The sequence below is a fragment of the Vombatus ursinus genome, unplaced genomic scaffold (genome assembly GCF_900497805.2).
Source record: "Vombatus ursinus unplaced genomic scaffold, bare-nosed wombat genome assembly UNPS02009918.1, whole genome shotgun sequence".
Classification (NCBI taxonomy): Eukaryota; Metazoa; Chordata; class Mammalia; order Diprotodontia; family Vombatidae; genus Vombatus; species Vombatus ursinus.
The window spans coordinates 2516586-2536194 of NW_020949696.1; the positions used below are offsets into that span (position 1 = coordinate 2516586).

Here is a 19609-nt window from a genome sequence, read left to right on the forward strand (position 1 = left end):
GTACTGCCTTTGTGTGGATTATCGGATTTGTTCTTCCCAGTACTCCGTGCCGTGGGTAAGGCGTAAATTGTCAGCATATTTTAAAAGCGGAAACTGAAGCTCAACAATGTTTGGCCTTCTTCAGAATCCTACAGCTAAGTGGTGATTTCGAACTCTGGGCTTGTGCTTCCTCTCTCTTGGGTTAGTTTAAGGCAGGAGCTCTCTCTTTGATACGTAATTCTTACAAGTGAATTGAACAGGGGACCCCGAGGTGGATTGACAATCCTTTAACTAAAACATTTTAGAGCTGGAAATGGATTCAGAACACAATGACAGCATGGGGAAGGGTCTTCATGATCATTTAGCCCGACTCCTCCCTTAAAAAGATAAGAAAACTGAGGTGCCCAGAGATGAAGTGACTTGTTCAAGGTCACAGTGACGAAAACCAGAGAAACTGCTCTGGTGGCCCACCTCCCCTTACACAGAAATACTAACACTGTCACAAAGTAATAGCACGTTATTATGATGAGCTGTGGAAGCAGCCTTGGAAACCATCCACAGAAAGGGTACATGTTATCCAAGATACACTTTACTTGCCCTTTTAGCAGCTTGATCACAGGTTGGGAAACTCGATTGTGAATGTTAAGGGGAAAATAACAGCAAAGATGCAGAGGGTTCTTTCTCGCAGCCTTATGTTGTGGTTTTGACTAATGGAAGATTTCCTAGGCCTCACAGAAGCGCCCTGATCAGGCCACTGTCTGAAGCTCTCTCCCCATGGCCAGCCCCTTTCCTTGCTGGGAAGCGCTTACTGTCATTGAAGTGCTTCCCTCAACCACTGAGCTTAAATGTGCCTCCTGATCATTTTCCCACTTGGTACTAATTCTGTCCTTGGTCCCAAGCATTCTTATTTTTCTTCCACACATAACCAATTCTCCAAATATTATTTAAAGAAGCCAGATTCCATTTGTATGTACCCCAAAATGTGCCTCTTTCCCCAAAATTGGTCCATTTCACAAATTCATAATTGAAACCATTGGAAATGTTTTCTCTCTACATTTATTATAGCTGCTAAAAGATTAACAATGTTCACAACTAAAAAAAAAATCCAACTTCCATCATCACAAGCATCTTCTAGGCTTTAGCACTGTCAATTTACATGGAACATGTTAAAATTCACTACAAGATTACCCAGGATAAAAACAAACCAAGAGACAGTAAACACACCATGGAAGTAAGTTAAAATTTTCATTGATGCTTGCAGCCTTCACGAAGAGACCCTGGAAACTAAAATAACAGAAAAGAAACTAGTAACTTTAACAAAGTAGTGTTTTTGTGCAACATCTTATGTACCGCATTTTCAATTCAGCCTGCAGAAGCAGAGTAGAGCGGGGGGAGGGGGGAGATTCCTTTCATAAAGGAGAGGCGGGCCGTTCTCAGCAAAACAAAGGGAGTACGGGGAACCCGACATGAGCCACACTAGAATCTTAGTACCAGTGCCGCTCGTCTGGCATCTTGCCCCAAACAGAAGTTTGGTACAAGAAAGACCGACCATACCACAATTATCCAGGACAGCAGTTTAAGACTCCCTTAAGAACCACAATTCACATTTCTTTCCAAGAGTGTGTTATACTCCAGCAAATTGCTTTCCAATGAATTGCAATCAGGAGGGAATATAACCTGAGTCTTTATAGGTTATTTTCATGTACACCAAAATGGTACTGTACCATCTGTCTCAGCTCAAACCAAAACATTCCCAGAATAATGACTAGGATCTAGGTGGCTGAGAAAGTGGGACTGCCCCAACATGGGAAGCCACACTCTTGATTTATACTCGCTTAACTGTAAACAGAACTCTTAACTAGTTGAAAGAATGAAAGTGCTTCCAAGAAGTCAATATGGAAGAAGAGGTGAAGTGGCAATAATAGCATCAAAGGCTCTTGTGGATGAGCTGCAAAGAGCTACACCCATATTGAGGGAGTATGAAAAATGTTTTCAGAGACCAATCACATTGCTTCCATAAAGCCACACTTGAAAACTGACCACAACTGATGAATGTCTAATTTCAAAAGACCATTATTAATTCGTCAATACAATGGCCAATTAAGAATAAATTAAGAAAAAGGTGCAAGGAATGCACCTCTGTATTAAGGGTCCAGAAAAAGCCACATAAATTCTTGCTATTCCCAAATTTCCCAAAGAAGCCTACATTGATTCTTGTAATGTAGCTGTGCAGCCCAATGTTTTGTTAAACTTTTTTGAAGGAGGCTTGTTCATTCATCTTTTGGGCTGAACTCCTTGGCATCTCCAAACCAAATCGCAAAGGAAAAGTAAGAATTGTTTTTGGGTCTTGAATCAAGATACTTTAAACTCCTCTGTGTCGAAAGGCAGAGGCATCTGCCAGGTGGCACAAGAAGATACCACCGTACCAGTGAGACTGAACACACTGCATACCTATTGGGATTTTGCTTTGGCAGCTGGATCAATTTCAAGAGAGCATCTGGAAAAGAGGGTCCAGCCTGGCAAAGTATCATGGTATTACATTCCTGGGGGCCTGGCTTAGTGGCATTACTGACAGTCAAGGTAATAAAAGAAACCTGGTCATCACAGCTGGAAGGTGTTTTTGTTTTTTGCTTTGGGGAAGCAATGATTCTTTAATGAACCCAAAACGAAGACAGTTCTCTCTTTTCTGTCACTCTCCTAAGAGAAGTGATTGCTCAGTCCTCTAGCTTTACAGATGAATCAGCAGGACAGCTGTGATAATTTACTGAAGAGGATCCCAAGCTGTCTTGCATTTTAACACTTGTTTAAAACTTCAACACTGACACTTTATCATAAAGGACTTAATTTCTGGTAGCTTAAGAATTCTGCATGTAGGTATAAGAATTGTGGTGCCAGATAGATTAAGACTGCTGTGTAGTCTTTTAAATAAGAAACAGATGCACTGGAAATTCCAAGACAGGATTATTTTTTTTTCTCTTTCCCTCACAAGGACTGTAATAAAATAATCCTTTACCCATTGCTACACATGCAAAAAAGGGAAGAGTTCTTACTAGTTTCAAAATACATCACAGAAGAGGCAATGGGCAGGACACAAAAGTGTATGTTTTTTGTTTATTTTTAACGACTGTGGCACAATCTATGAATTCTTAGGCCCCTTGCCAACTGGGGAGAAAGAAGGTAAGCAGTCTAATGGACTGTTCCCCACTGAACACAGGTATCTAAGACTACTGCAGAACCGTACTACGTCTAAGACACACTGAAAAGTTATAAGATTTGCCCACAAGTAAACACACTTGTCGAGTCCAAAGACTTCCGAGTCTTCTGAAGAACTTCTGCTTTGGCACTGTAATTTGTCTTCTACTGAAATTCAGAAAGGCAATTAGAAAGGAAGATTTGTAATCATTCCTGGGTTACATTTGGTCTCATAAGCAAAGGACAGGTTTGCTGACAGAGCTTCTGGAGGTCAATGGATGTTCAATCAGATCAGAAACAACTGCATTTTTTTTTTTTTTAAGCACACAAGATAGGATATCTGAGAATGGGCATTTCAATATTTTGAATTTCATTTTAGTGCTACCTTCTGGTAGGACAAGAAGAAACTGATTTAGTTCATTTCTGCTTCCCCAAGGAGCAAAAACGGAAACCATGAAAAGACTTGAAAAAGACTTGTGCTTAAAAGAGCTTTAAACAAAGGTTAAAAACAAATAAACAAAAAGGATTCTGGAAATTTAGGGTTTTTTCCCCAAAAAAACAATCTTCGCAACAAAGACAGAAATTTCCTTCGGTATATGCATTCACTATGCCCATCCACAGGGATACACTGGCTCTGCTGTTAATGCAGATCAGCAAAAAAAGCTTTCAAGATTCACCACCTTGGGGCTATATCTTTAATCAATGTTGCCTGGTTGTTCCTTGAAGACAACTATTTTGTCCAAAGTCTGGCTGGGGAATAGGTGGGAAAAAAAGAAGGCATCTGAAAAAGAATAGGAAAATGAAATGGAAAAAAATGTCAGCACTAATTAAACTTAGACAAGGAAAATGTTTGGAATGGTCTTCTTCTGACTACGGAATCATCTCGTTTCCTTTATGGGCTCTGATGCAGGCCTTCTTCATCGGTGAGACAAAACCTTGGCAAAACGACGGAATGAATTCTGCAAGTCAAAAGGAGTCTCTTCCAGGTAAGCTGGCACCTAGACTGTCAGCCTGTGCAGCACGTGCAAGGCTGAAGCTTGGCAAACTAGTAGGTGGGTAACATTAACTTCTGAGTTCACTGTGCCAAAGAAAATCCCTTTGCACATTGTCAAAGTGAACTAAAAATCACCAGAAAGCCTGTAGGGCAGCAGCTTTGTCAAACATCGGCGTTTCCAGCCTGTAACACATTTCTTCTGCAAACCTAGAGGGTAAGAAGTTGGATAGATCTGCATTCTGACGGCTTGGTTTTTTTTTTTTGTAAAACCGAATTCTTGTGGGTTTTTTTTTTGTTGTTGTTGGTTGTTGTTTTTTGAAATGTAACATTTCAGAAATTTTTTTTTCCAAAACTAGAATTTCAGTGTAGGCAGGAATTCATGAAATGAACGTGCCCAGGCACATACCTATTTACTTGCTCGTTTCTGCCTGTACATTTGTATCATTCTTTGACGGAAAACATCAAATGTATCTTCGTTATTTTCTTCCCCTTCAACACCCAAGCCCTCCCCTTCAGAGGTAGTTCCCCTATGGGAGTAAAATGGACAATTAGTATAGGACTCTGCTTTTTTCAGCTACATGATTAAGTACAGAAAATAGTTTAAAAATAATCAAACATGTATAGATAGTTAAGTATATGGTACACTGTTTCTGTTGAGGATATGTGGCATGACATTAGAAAAAATGTTACAGAGAAAAACAAAATGTACTTACCTTATTCACAGCTGTACTTACCTATTTGTAAGGAGAGGAAATCCCTTGTTTATACTGTAGAAATTTAGTGTAGCCCTAATGTAGCAGGTCTCAAACTTACTTTTTAATTAAATACTTGCTACACACAATGGGCTCTTGAAAATTATTTGAGATCTCTGATTACCTCCCTACAAATGAAAAGGGGTTCTAGGTTTTAACCCTGGGGCCATTTTTGTATGTCCTGGCATTTGAAAACAGCAAATGTTACTGAAATTACAAAGATTAAGAAGATAGGTAAATGGACTGTACAGTCCAAATCACTGGCTAAACTTCCAAAATATACATTTATAAAGATCTTGAGACCTTAATTAGGCTTTTATTTTAAAAAATAAGACAAGGTCCTGAAACCTAAGATTCTTAATTCAGATATTAAGGAGACAGAAATAGCCATTTTAGAGATCAAACTCCCTCATTTAAAGATGAGAAAACTGAGCCCCAGTGACTTGTCCAAGGTCATACAGTAGCAAAGTAGTGCTGGCTCCAAATCCTTTTCACCATATCTTAATTCCTCTACCGGAGCCAGGAAAAACAAATAAACAAACAAACAAAACCCCCCATTATCCTTTTCTTTTATTTGTGGCTTATAAACATCTCTGACTCTGAGAAGTACCAAGAAGTATATGAGCCCACTTTAAAGAGAGCAAGAACCAGGACAGAAAAAACTTTGAAAAGTACTGTCATTATGAAGAGGACCCTGGAGTCTCGCCTGACAGTAAATAGTGAGTTAACTCTGCTGCTCCTGGGAACTGCTTCCCATTTCTTTTCTCCTAAGACTTTCAAATTGTGATGAGGATGATGTGACTTGCTGGGGATCATGAACAGTAACACATTTCTATAGTCTTATTTTTACAGCTATGAAGCCCTTTATCTCATTTGACCCTCACCACTGCTCTCTGGGGACAGTGGAACAAGTATTTTCCTCAATTTACAGATGAGGAAACAGAAGCTTTGCACGGGAAAGTGACCTGCCCAAGATAATACACAGAGATTAGGCCACGAATTGGGAGTTACTCCCTGTGGCTCCGCAGTCCCAGCCCTGGGCTCTTCCTACCAAACCACACTGGCTCTGCATGATCAATGAGCCTTCTAGGGCCGACTTTGAAACCTCTTCCTCCTGCTCCCTCTTGGCAGGAGTGTACCTGTCCCTATTATTTTATTGTTCTTGCATTTCTGAAGTCGGTTACCATTACATACACTTTTACAGGCTCCTTAATTCCTTTCCCACGTGAGCCCAGGCCATATCCCTCCTTCCAGCCCATCTTCTGAAGCATTTGAAAACCCACATTCCTGTCAGTCAGTTTCTGCTGAGCAAATTCCAAGTCTTTGTGTTTCTGAAGAGAGAAAGAAAAAAGTTAAATCTTTCTGAATTACAATATGCTTCATTTATTCAAAAAGCTGTATTCAGTGCTCCCTACAAACAGAGAACACGTTGCTGGGCACTGAGGGAGACAATGATATAGGATTATTGGGACAGTGTGTGGTGGTAGAATAAGTGTGGGCCTGAAGGGTCAGGAGGCCTCGGATCAAACCCAGACTCAGCTACTCACTAACTGTGTGACCTTGGGTAAGTCTTTTCTCTAGACTAGTTTCTTCATCTGTAAAGTGAAAATAATACAGGTACTGCTTATCTCACAGGGACGCTGTGAGGAAAGTGCTTGATAAGCCTGCAAGTGTGACAGAGATGGGAGCTATTCTATTACCTATGAGCTTCACAGTCAAAGAAAATGAACAAAGAATTTCCAAAAGAAGAATCACAAAATTCAGTTTTATAATTTGAAAACAACTTACAGAGAACCTGGAAGCAAGAAGAGCTAAAAAGATGAATACAAAAAATGCCTGGTCTGGTACTCTAAGAATTTTGTCAGACGTGCTCACAACCAGCAACCGAGTGACATAAGAGACAGCGCCATGACTGAACCTAGAGCTCACGTCCTACCTCAGTACCTCAGACACTTATTTGCTGGGTGACCTGGACAAGTCAGTGAACTTCTCTGCCTCAGTTACCTCATCTGTAAAAATGAAGGGGTTAGACCTGATTCTATCAGAATGACCCAGGGCTGGTAAGGAGAGCTAAGGACAACCGAGTGACTTTTTAAAAGTTGTATTGGGGAAGAGAAGGATAAACAAAGGGATAGGACGGCTGCTCCACATCCATGGGACAATTACTGGTGAGAAAGAACACCCCAGCAGGTCACTTCTTATTTTGTTTCTGTTTTCTCTAATTTGATTGGAAAGGATAGAAAAAAGTGGCTATAACAGAGAGCTTACTTAGAACTAAGGAAACAGGAAGAGAACATTTAGCTGCCCCTGATAAGTTTAAGTCCCCTGGTCCAGACAAACTATTTCCTCAGGTCCTGGAGGAACTGGCAAATGTGATGGCTGACCCACTGTCAGTAACCGTTCAAAAACTGAAGAACTCGAGGTGTCTCAGGGCTAGAGAAGGACAAAAGTTTTTCTTGTTTTGAAAATCAGGACAAGAATAATCAAAATCAGGCAGGACCAGGATCCCTGCTCTCCTTTCTGCTACTAGAATCGCACCAAGGATGCTTCCAGTGAGCCCCCAGAGAATGAGCTCATGCCCCAAAGCAGTTATTCTATCTACCTGTACAGTCATCTGCAGAACACCAAATAGAAAAGAAGAGCAGGACAGCAACTTGTCCCAGGACCATTATCTGAACCTTATTGAAAAAGATGAGGTGGCAACAGTAATAATAAAAGTTAACATTTATATAGTGCTTATTTGATCCTTCCAATAACCCTGTGATGTGGGTGCTCAGAGAGGTTATATGATTTGCCCAGGATCTCACAGCTAGTAAGTGTCCGAGGTGGGATTTGAACCCAGGTTCCCAGGACTCCAAATCCAGCACTCTTTTCACTACACCACATACCTGGGTCCTGTAATTAGAAACCAAAAATACTATGAGAGTTTGGAAGGATGGCCTGGAGTAAACAAGATGATATTTACAGAAAAAAATATGAAGTCTGTTATTTGACTTCAGAAAACTAACCATACAACTATAGGATATTAGAGCCATGGGTAGGCAATAGTTCATTTAAAAAAAAAACCCTGAACCTGGAGTATTACAAACTTCTAGACCCAAACATGAGAACCCTAAGCCTTTGGGTAGTGCCAGTGATTGCAAGGATGTGGCAGTTAGCTGGCTGCTTCCTGGCTACACACCAGATGCAGTGTTCTAGCCATAGAGGGATGCAGTGTTCTAGCCACAGAGGGATGCAGTTTTCAGGTTTCATTCCAGTCTCTGCATTCACCATGGAATAGTACTGCACGGTGTAGCTGCAATGTCCTTTCGTGACTCCGACGAAGTCTATCATGGCGTGGAGATGACCCTGGGTTCTCAAAGGTTCCATAAGCAGATCCACTAAGCTGAGAAGGCTTATCAGGTTATGGCCGAGTGACTATTTATATATTGTCTGAGGACCAGTCAAGCCAAGTGTGGAGAAGCTTATCAACAGTGTGGGCACAGGGTGTTGAAAAATTGTTTGGTTATCACAACTCTCTGAGGAAATCTAGTAAATCAGAGTGACTACGATCTGCGACGGTGGGGATAAGGGGACAGGACACATACTGATGAAGCCACAGATCTTTTAACTGTTGAACAAGTATACATATGCTTCAGAAACTAATTGTGCTTAGTAGCTTCTAGGCTTTAGGCACAGCAGTTTTCTTTCTTTTTTTCATGAAGATGCTAACTGATTTGAATAATGTCTCATTACAGAGAATCACAAGTACGTGGCTAACACTCCAATTTCTTTACATGTGAATCATGTGATATTTTTGGGGGGAGGGAAGGGAGCTAGACCTGAATTTTAAAGATGCAGATAACTCCACTGAGCAAACTCCTTCTACTCATGTAGATTTGTAACTATTCTTCAATTTATAATCTTAGAGACTTGCCCAGAAACATGTAGCCAGTAAATACTGGAGGCACAACTTGCATCCAGGTCTTCCCAATCCCAAGGCTCATTCTCTATTCACTACCCCACACTACCTATATCTCAGTACACAATGCCACAGTACTTCAAAAAAGATCTGTGAATTTATCAATTTTGAGTATTCCCAGCAACAAAGCAAATTGCAACCCTTAGATTGACTCATGAGTTTTTGGAGCCACAAGGTTCCCTGGCAAGCCAGCCTTTTGTGATGAGGCTCTTCAGATGTAACTAGGCTAGACCCATAATCCAAACCTTTCTGGCTTGAGAGGACTGAAGGGCTTGTGTTGTGACATGCAAACTCCAAGAACCCTGAGTCATCACCACACCACAATGAGGCATCCTAGGAGCACTTCAATGAAGTCTTTTTTTAAATATACTATTCTTAAAAACAGCTTTCTTAAACAGGAAGGAAAGAAAAACCTGTTCAATTAACAGCTGATTGAAATGTGAATTTTCCAAACAGTAAATAGATGCATCATTGTTGAAGGTTTCATGTGGGTGGAACCTCACCTTCTTCTTGGACACGGGGCGTCCCCGGGGCCTGTCATAAGCAATTCGCACAGGTTCATGAACTATAAGACCAAAAAATAAAATAAATAAATCAGGGGATAATCATCTTTTCTCCACGTTACTTATAGAGAAAACTGTTTAAGATAACTGCAAATTCTATACAGTATACAAAAGCACAAGCTTCTTGAGGGAGGGGGTCAGGGTCCTAATTACCTAGCACCTGACACATGTACTAGGTACTTAAAGGAAGTTTCTGATCCCTGGGGCCATGTGAACTCCACCATAGCTCTGGAAGGTTGTGACATCAAAATACAAAGATATACTGGTAATTAAATTTGCTTGGTTCTATCTAGTTACTACTTTTCACATTAAATACTGAGATCTAAAACAGCTTCTCCAAGATAAAAGGCAAGCTTTCTGCTCTCTATACATCCAATCTTCAAATCTATTATTTAGAATCCTCAAGGCCCAAGGGACCCCAGAGATCAATTAGTTCAATCCCCTACTCCCTCTACAACATCCCTAAAAGGTGATCCTATAGGATCTGCTTTAAGGCCTACAGGGATGGGGAAACTCTCCTTCCAAAGACAGCCCAATTCACTTTTAGAAAGCTTGAATTGTTCAGATGCTCTTCCTTGTACTGAGTTGAAATTTGCCTTCCTGTAATTTCCACCTGCCTTGGGACCTGTGAACAAACTGAAGCCCCTTTAAATGACAAACCCTTTGAGTATTTGAAAATGAATTCTCTCCTGATCCCCTGCCCCCGACTGTATCACTCTTTCGTTTTCTAGGCTAAATATCCCTGGTTCGTTCCATTAATCCTCAAATGCATGGTTCTGAGTCCCTGCCCCATCCTGGTTGCCCTCTGGATACATTCCAGCTTGTCAATGTCCTTCCTCAAATGTGGTGCCCACATACATGCCATATGTGTGGCACTAAGTTTCAAGCATGGCATAATAAATTACACACCTAGCACAAAATGTGCCCCATGTAATTTTTAATCTTCCTGATAACATGGCACTTTAGGACCTTGCAGTGCTTCAGTTCTGATGATCCCCCATTTTGTAGGCCTTTCTTTGTACCTCTCAGGTAATTTATCTTGTACTATTTATTACATGTTACAGTTATCTGTGTTGGTGTCTTCCCCTGATACCAGGTAGCGAGTTCCATGAGAGCAGGGATCATGGTTTTTTTTTCCAACTTTGTAGTTTTCTTAGAACCTAGCTCTGTAAACTGCTGGCACTTACATCTTTGTTCAGTTAATGACTGCTGTACTATATATGTGCCAAAGTGTCAAATTAAGAGAATGCCAAATAATAGTGAAAATGCACTATCAACGGTTTGGCCACAGTGCCTTTAAGACATCTTAGCATCCACCTACAGATTAGTAACTAAAAATAATTTCAGTTGGGTTTGTAATGTGCCATAAACCAGAGAACAATTGCAGGTAATCCTTACAAATTCAACGTGCAAAAATCTGAGTTTATTAAAGAGAAAATATAAAGTGATTATTCATGTAATGCATAGGTTTTTGCTTTCTCTAATTAATCTAAGAAGTACCTTTAAATTGGGTGTTTTCCTAGTGTATTTAAAATATGGTTCAATTTACAAGAATTTAATTTCACAAACAACTTTAATTTCACAAACAACTTTTCAGTAGTAAAGCAAGGTACAAGTGTACTGTGTCACTTTATCATTAGGAACATACAGTCCTGGAGTTAACAACATCATTCTCATGGACTAAATGGGAACACCTTGCTGGAGAGACAAATGCAAAGACACGTCAGGTACCTTTAGGTTCCTCTATAAGACACACCCTCTTGGGAGCCGGGATCATGCCAACTTTTAGTGATTTGCTGCTGATTCTCTTTCGAGGGAAACAGGCACTCGAAGCAGAGGACTGGGACAGAGCTGCTAAAGTGGCACCATCGCCCTCCGCTCCCGTGGTCTGTGCCTCCTCAAAGGGGATCCCCTCTGACTGAGACGCTCTACCAGCTTCTTCTCCAATTCTGGAGGTCGTGTCATCTTCTGGACCTTCTTCTTCTTCTTCTTCCTCAGGTCCCAGTTCTAACTCTAGTCCAGCCCCTTGTTGAGAATGTTCTCCCTCAAGCCCTTCCTCCTGCTCCTCTTCTTCCCCATGATCTGAAGCCTTCCCAGATTTCATACCCTCTCCAGCTTTGAGGTTTGGTGGGTTTTTTGTGAAATTAATAGAAGGGCACAGTTCATACACTTTCATTCTATAAAACTTGAAGGCAGGACTATTTTGGTCATGTAGAAACCTGGGTTGAGAATGAAATTGAAATTCCATCAGTTAAGTCAGAGGATGTCTTTGGAAATAACTTACTGGAGAACAAAGGAATGGCATTCCTTTGGTAGCATATATGCTGAAATATGTCTGGGAATGATTAGAGGCTGTAGGGGTAGACTAAATGATGAAATGGATCTGATCAATGAAGGAAAGGGTGGAGTAGGAAATGGAACACTGGCCCTGGTAAGACCCAGCTCTTGCCACACACTGGTTGTGAGACCTTGGGCAAGTCACTTAACCTCTAGTTTGTCCTTTGGTTAAATGAGGGGGTTGAATTAGGATGACCTCTAAGGTCCATTTCAGCTTTATCATTCTGTAATTTCGAAAAGAGTCAATAATACTGATAAATAAACCAAGCCCAAGTCTAACTTTATCCCACTGGGAATAGAGTGCCAATATTCTGAAAGAAAAAAAAAGAAAAGAGAGGAAAGAAAAATCCTTCATTTTCCACTTTTCTTCATAATTGTTCATCCTCCTGCTAAGACACAGATCTAGAGAAGTGCCATCAGATATCTGACAGATGCTTTATCTAACTATCTACATATCTCTATTTCTATCCTGGCCCTTTCTCTTTTAGAAGCTGAGCTCCTAGAGAATAGGAGTATATGATTTTAGACAGAATCACAGAATGAGAGAGCTAGAAGGGACCTCACGGAACACCTTACAGGAGCTTGTTACAAGCGGTCTGAAAGGTCACAGAGTTAGCAGGCCCTGAATCGAGTCTCCAGCAGCTTCATCGGAGTGAATTTTATTACGCTGATCACAGGATATTTTGGCTTCCCAGAAGCCTTTTCTTGTTGCTGTTGCTCCTTCTTGTATTCTGCACAGTTAAGCCTTGGGAATAAATGACTTCCAGGTAAGTGAATTGTTACTGTACAGTTTTAGGGTGCTATTTTATAGTCTTGCTGCCAAATCTAATTTATATGATCCTCACAAACATATCATATTGCAAGGCAAGTAAGGCAGCTATCGCTATCCCCTTTCCATAGATAAGGAAGCTGCAGGACCAAAAGGTTAAATGACATCATCAGTACTCAAGTCTCTTGACACCTCCATTCCACGACCTGCGCTTCTTTTACAAGCAGAGGCAGGCTGATACAGAAGCAAGGTGCTGGAGTTGGAATCGGAATCCTTGGGTTCAAGGCTTGCTGCAATACTAACCAGCTAGGGAGCTGTGGAAAAGGCACCAATGCTACAAGCCTGCGTCTCCTCAAGAGCAAAACAAAACACTGGCTATTTAACAGAGTTCTTATGAAGAAAGTACTTTGTAAGCTACAAAGCATTATGGAAAGGCAAACTGTTATTATGTCTGATTCCTCTCAGTTTTGCATAATAAAGGCAATGAAATTTATTAATTACACAGGAAGAATGGTCAACAGAACTATCTGGCTGAAAGTGCATTGTAAACCTTGGCGCCCTCCACACATGTAAGGGACCATCACTGTCATCCTCCTCCTCCTCCCCACCACACTGCCACTGAGGAGCAATAAGCTAGACTGCTCGAATGTACCGTGACTAAGTCAAACCCAGTATAACGGGAAAAGCACTGGACTGGGAATGAAATGAACAGACTGAGATGATCTGGATTCTGGTCCTGGCTCTGCCACTTGGTTGTGTGATCTTTGGCAAGTCAATTCACCTCTGAGCCTCAGTTTCTGCATCTGTAAGATGAAGGGAGGTGTGGACGAGATGACCTCTGAGATTAACTCTCTTAGCATTAACATTCTGGAATCCTAGAAAGGCCTGAGTAATGCTTGCCCACTGGCATCCTAACAGTAGTGTTACGTGCATGGCTTTCAACAGACAAAATCATACGGAAGAGACGCCAGGGACCATTGTTCCATCCCAACCGTGCCCAATCAACAATCGGTGGCCGCACATGACATTGCTACACAGAGTCAGTGCTTACATACGCTTTATAGTCTAGATGTCAAAGAGTCACACAGTGGTTCAGAACCTGGAATGAGAATGACAGTAGCAGACCACATTTCCTGAAAAGAGGAAGGCATTAAAAGTCATCTCCTATGCTTACAGATGAAGACGTTGAGGCCAAGACTGTCACAGAGTTATGACACAGTTTATAAGGCAAGCCCAGATTCGAAGAATTCCAAGCCTAAATACTATCTCCACACCATCGTGTTGCCTCTAAAAGATTGCTTTAAACTCCATTCAGGATAGAGGGAAACTGAAGCAAGCCTATTCCAGGGATCATGCATACAACCTGACCTGAACTATGGGAGACCCAAAAGGACCTTTGGGCAAGGCAGCTCACTTAGAAGATGACCTCACAAGGTGGACTTCAAGGAGGGAACTGTGGGAAGGTTTCAATGTATTTTATTCTTCGAGAATCAAGAAGATACAGCAGTTACTTACCACAGATCTGGGTTGTCTGCGCTGTTTTCTATACTAAATTGTTCAATTTCTGGTCCCACCTGAGCAACAAATCTAGCTAGTTTCTCAGCAGTATCCATTGTCTTAGCATCAACTGCAAAATGCAAAACAGTTATCACATATTAGTTCTGAATTCAGAGAATCCAAAGCATGTCAGGGAAAGAAAAGTCCTTATAATATTAGAGCTAGCAGAGACCTTAGAGGTAATCCAACCAAGGGATCCAAAGGCCAAGAACTCTTTGAATACATAATTAGCATTTTTAGCCAAAATAAACAATCAACATCTACTAAGTGTAACTTACATTATTCTCCGTTCAGGACCCTGTGTTAGAGCCTGGGCATAAAAAGGACAAAGCTTGGAGTGCCAAGAGTTCAAATGCTACTGGGGATGGGGAGCTTTCCATATTTATAGAAATGAAGGGAAGAGAGGAAGGGAACATGATGAGTTTGTGGCAGGAGGCACAACGGAAGCATTACTGGCTTTGGAGTCATAGAACTTGGATCTGAACATCAGTACTGGTGTGACCCTAGGCAAATCACTTAGGCTGCCTAGACCGATCTCTGCGGAGGGACAGGCTTGATGACCAGGAAGGTCCTTTCTAGCCCTAAATCTATGATCCTCTGAGTCCACACCTATAGCCTCATTTACTGGGAAAGCCACAGGGAACTGGTGGTCTCCTTTCCAGCTCTCCCTTCCTCCTGCCCATCCCGTTGGGTGGCCCCCAATCGAAAGATCCCCCACCTGAGCATCCTCTCCTTAGAACTGTGATTTCACAACCTTAATTCAGGGGTCTGTTTTTTTTTTTTTTAAACTCTTCCCATCTATCCCATACCTCATCCCCTCTGGGCTTCCTGCCATTCAAGGTGACAACTAACCTGGTAAATTCACTGTACTAAGGTACTAATACCTTAGTGCTTGCTCAGGGATCTTGCCCTGGTGCTCAGGGTATCTAAGGGGCTTCTGGAGAAAATAAATAAACAAATTTTATAAGTAAATTTTTTTTAAAGAATTGAATAAACCAGTATTCTAAAACATTTTTAGAAGGCTGACCCCTGATCTAGTCTAACCTCCCCATGAATATTCTTCATGGCACCCTTCATTGGATGACCTCTAAAGTCCTTGATAGTTTTCAATCATAATATCTTTTAAATAGTAATCTAAACTCTACCCCAAACATCCAGTGACAGGGAACTTGATGAGCTCCTTGAAAGCAGGGCCTTTGCCTTTCCTTGTATCCCCAGTGCTTAGCACCATACCTGAGCCTGATAAATAGTAAGTGCTTAAAAATGCTTCTTAACTTGACTTGGTGAGGTAGAAAGAGCACTGAACTTGAAGGCAGGAGGCCTCATCCTGCTTCTAACACTCACTAGCTGTTTGACTTTGGGTAGCTTACTTTAATTCTCTAATTCTCAATTTCCCTATCTATAAAGTGGGGATAGTGATACTTGTACTACCTACCCCACAAGGTTGTTGTGAGCAGAGTACTTTATAAACTTGAAAGGGCTACAGAAAACAGTTATTAGTAGTAGTAGTACTTCTATACCACACATGGCTGCCCCATTCTATTGCTGAACAGCTCTGGCTGTTAGGAAATTCCTCATTAAACTGAGCTTCAATCTGCCTTCTTGGAAAACTCCCTCTACTGGGCCTATGTCCACCTCCTGGGATCAAGCAGAATAAGGCTAATTAATCCCTCTTCAATACGGTTGCTTAACTATCCCTCAGAATTATTTTCTTAGCAGTCTTGCTGTTGTCTTTCTTTAGGTCCCACTGGCTTTGGATATTCAATATGAAATCTTCACCTACCACTGGCAAACTGGGAAGGTGGGGGAGTCTGGGGTGACTCAGGCAAGGCAGGAGAGGCCTCAGTCTCAGCAGCTCCTGGAGGGCAGGTCAAAGGTCCTGGGCTGGGGTCACAGGGAAGAGGTCCAGGTTCCTCTGATGGCGAGTTCTTCTCAGGGCAGTTTACATCAGACACAGAAGACTTTGTCTGGAACCCCCCATGGGCGTGTCTGACCTGGTGCTTCAGCACGGTCCCTGCTGAAAGTACGGTCTGTGTCCCCACAGTTGCTTTTCTCATCTTCCAGCCGCTGATCCCCCAGGATGAGAAGAGCCCGAGCCTCTTCCGGGGAACCAGTCTCTTCTTCAGGCTCTGGACCCTCCTTGCGTACAGCATCGCTCTCACGGCACATTCCTCGGAAGTTGGCTGGTGTTCCTCATCTTTTTTAACCTCTTTTATCCTCTGCATTTCTGCCAACTTCAGCTTATAATATTTATACTCCAGACTGTCCTCATCAGATAAAAACCTAATGAGGAAGGAATACATTAAAATACTTACTTAGGTCAATATTATATTGTTCACAAACAGCCTATTTATACCATCTCTATTCCATATTTGTAAAATATTTTGTGAGTTTTAAATTAATTGTTCTCTTTCATTTTTTAAAAATTTTACATATTTGTTACAAGGGCTTAGTTTTTCTTTCTTTCTTTTTTTTTTTTCCCCAATGTGGGGAGGGGTGTGTGTAGAAAAGAAAGATTTTGGTTAATTTTTTTAAAATAAAATTTTATTTTATTTTATTTTATTTTTAAAAATGTAATTTTTTCCTCTGTGGGAAAGAATGTTAGTTACATATAAACTTCAGTTCAGATCTGTGTGTCAAGTTTGCATTAGAGAAAACGACACATTTCAGTAAATCTCATCTGGCAGCTGCACAGAACACTTATGTTATTATAATTTCACATATCTGTGCCTTGCTATATATTTCTTACAAGTCTTTCTTTCAACAAACTTTGTCAAACTCCCTAAGAGTAGGGACCATATCTTGTTTTTGTAACTCTCTCAGTATATGACAGTATTTTGCACACAGTAGGAACTTATGGGTATTGAATGAGGGTTCATTAAGATCGTGCTCAACCTAAAATTATAACAAATCTGCCTGTCAATGACAAGACTGCTTAGAATCTTCAGGATTGGGAAGAGACACTGAAGGTCATTTAGTTTAACTCATGTAAAAAAGAAACCTCCACAACATCTCCAACTAGTGGTTGCCTCGATTTGAAAACTTTCAGTGATAGAGAATTTAGGGGAAACTACATTTAGGGGAAACCTAGATCAGTTTTGTGAAAAGCTCTAATTGTTAAAAAATTTCTCTTGATGTGGATCTGAAATATTCCCTGCAACTTCCACCCCACTGGTCCCAACTGTGCCTTCTGAGGACAAGCACAGTAAGCCTAAACCCTCTTCGATGCAATAAGCCTTCAGTTATTTGAGGGCAGTCATCAAACTGCCTAAAGTCTCTTGCCAAAGGCAGGCTCTTTCAATTAAAAAAAATTAATATTGGATCCAGAGTCTCTTATAAATGTTACACCAGAATTTTGCTACTGACTTTTGTTTTGTTTTGTTTCCTCTATCTTAGGAAATGTTTTTATTAGACATTACTCTTCTAAAATTGACTTCAATTCAAGAAACACCGACAGGCTTAAACACCAGAGTGTGCATCAGAAGTTGTGCACCAGGCAGAGTACAAAATCCCGAATGAGAAGAGGTAGCACATATTTTTATGTCACCTTTAATGGTCACCTTTATGGAATCTTTGCATTATTTCATGGTCTGACTAACAAGACACAATTTGCATAGCAAAATCAGTCTCAGAAAATTGTTTTTTTTTTAAATTCTCACATCTCACCCCCTTTCATAAAATAACCCAGTGAAAACTGTGCTGACATTGAGATGGAGTCTAGTATACTAATAACACTGTATTTTTGTTTAGTATTTTATTTTATTTTATTGTTCAGTATTTTATTTTTCCCAGTTACATGTAAAAACAATTTTTAACATTTGTTTTTAAAACTTTGAGTTCCAAATTCTCTCCCTCCCTCCTCACCCCCCTCATTGAGAAGGCAAGCAATTGGATACAGGTTATACATGTGTGTAATACGGCATTTTTGAAACATAACAGTAATGCCCGCTGCAGAATGCATACAACACCTACCCTGCTCATTTGTGGAGGCAGCAAAGGCGACCCAAGGCAGTCTGGTGGACCGGGAAAAGCACTAGACCTGGCACCAGGAATTCTGACGTAAGAGCCCTGCTCTGCCACTGACGGCCCTCACCAAATTCCTTCCCAGCCCATGAGTACCGTGAAAGGGCTGCAGCCCAGCATGGGGTGAGAGTGCCACTGTGGAGCCACAGGGCTTGGGTCTGAAGCCTGGATTAGTCACTACCTGGCTCTGACTAAGTCACTCTGCCCCACCATGGACCTCACTTTCTTTTGCACAATTACAGAGTTGGACCAGATGATCTCTAAGCCAGCCTTCTCTCACTTGACTCTCCCAAACTGCATCACCTATAGTTCCCCTAATCTATCCCACCTTTTCTCACCTCTGTACATTTGCTCACAAGCTTCTCTAACCTCTGGAATGTACAACATCCCCTTTCCCTGCCCCAAACTCTTTAGCTTCCAAAACCCAGACCCTAAGCCACATCCATATGAAGCTTTCCTAATTCCTTCAACTGGAAATGATTTCTCCCTCCTATGAATTTTAAAATTCTTTATACCTCCCTTACATACTTATTGAATTCAATTTTGTATTATATTCTGTGCATTTTCTCTTAGCTCCTAGACTGTAAATCTTTTGAAAGCAGGGTTCCATCCAATTCATTTTCATCTTCTCCAGTACCTACCCCAGGACCTTACACAATGTGGGCACTGAATGAAATGATTCAATGGGAAAGGGCAATTTCCTAGATGATACTTGGAAGAATTCTTCCACTTCTCCACTCATTACAACATCCAGAGCAGAATAAAGGAATGTATATCCATTATTGAAGGCCTTGCTCCCATGAGGAATATCTTTCCAATATAAAAGAGTCCTAACCAAACCTCAGAAAGTTCTATTCGAAATTCTCATGTCCTAATGTTTGGGTGATAGAAAGTCCTCATGTGCTTGAGCATTTCTTAAATACCTACCAATAAGTAGGGTTCTTCTTTAGTGTTGCTCTTTCTTTTGGGGACAAGTTGCCTTCAATTATACTCTTCACAAATTTTTCAATTGTCTCAACAACCTTTCTGTCTGCTCGCTGAGGAACTGTAATAAACAAATAGAATGGGCTTGACAGAGGCACTGGAATGCTTAGGTCGCATAAAACCAACGCTATCTGACAAGGATTTCCAGGCAACTCCTCTCAGCTAGTCTGAACCATTAATGTTCTCATTCTTAAGAGCCTAACATTTGAAATAGCATTGGGATCGGAGATTGGCATTTTAATGCTTGGAGGACATTCAAAAACTTAGAATGTCCAGGGCAAGTTAAATAGCTTAATTATTAAGGGACAAGCCACAAAACTAAAGTATAAGACGACTGTGTTTTAAAATGTTTTACTGCTGCTTAAAATAAGATCAGTCATTTCTGGAAATATTCCCTCTTCCCCTCTAAATTGAAATCTTTATTGTAACAATGAAAACCTGTTTTATAAACACACACACACACACACACACACACACACACACACACACACACACACA

General features: G+C 41.0%; 1 protein-coding gene across 6 annotated transcripts in view; it reads right to left on the reverse strand.

Moving 5' to 3' along the window:
• Positions 1–1017: 1017 nt before the first annotated feature.
• Positions 1018–19609, reverse strand: part of SUGP2 (SURP and G-patch domain containing 2) — a 26781-nt gene continuing 8189 nt past the window's right edge. For 3 of the 6 annotated variants that reach the window (XM_027853314.1, XM_027853312.1, XM_027853313.1), the window contains exons 4-11: positions 19055–19172; positions 15888–16387; positions 14063–14174; positions 11173–11660; positions 9382–9443; positions 6112–6248; positions 4572–4692; positions 1018–4372 (exon numbers count right to left, since the gene is read on the reverse strand). In XM_027853314.1, coding sequence (XP_027709115.1) covers positions 4572–4692; positions 6112–6248; positions 9382–9443; positions 11173–11660; positions 14063–14174; positions 15888–16387; positions 19055–19172 — 1538 coding nt within the window. In that variant the 3' untranslated portion in view covers positions 1018–4372. Of the gene's footprint in view, positions 4373–4571; positions 4693–6111; positions 6249–7805; positions 7813–9381; positions 9444–11172; positions 11661–14062; positions 14175–15887; positions 16388–19054; positions 19173–19609 lie in introns of those variants that run through there. The other 3 variants (XM_027853315.1, XM_027853316.1, XM_027853317.1) reach the window with 3 other exon arrangements.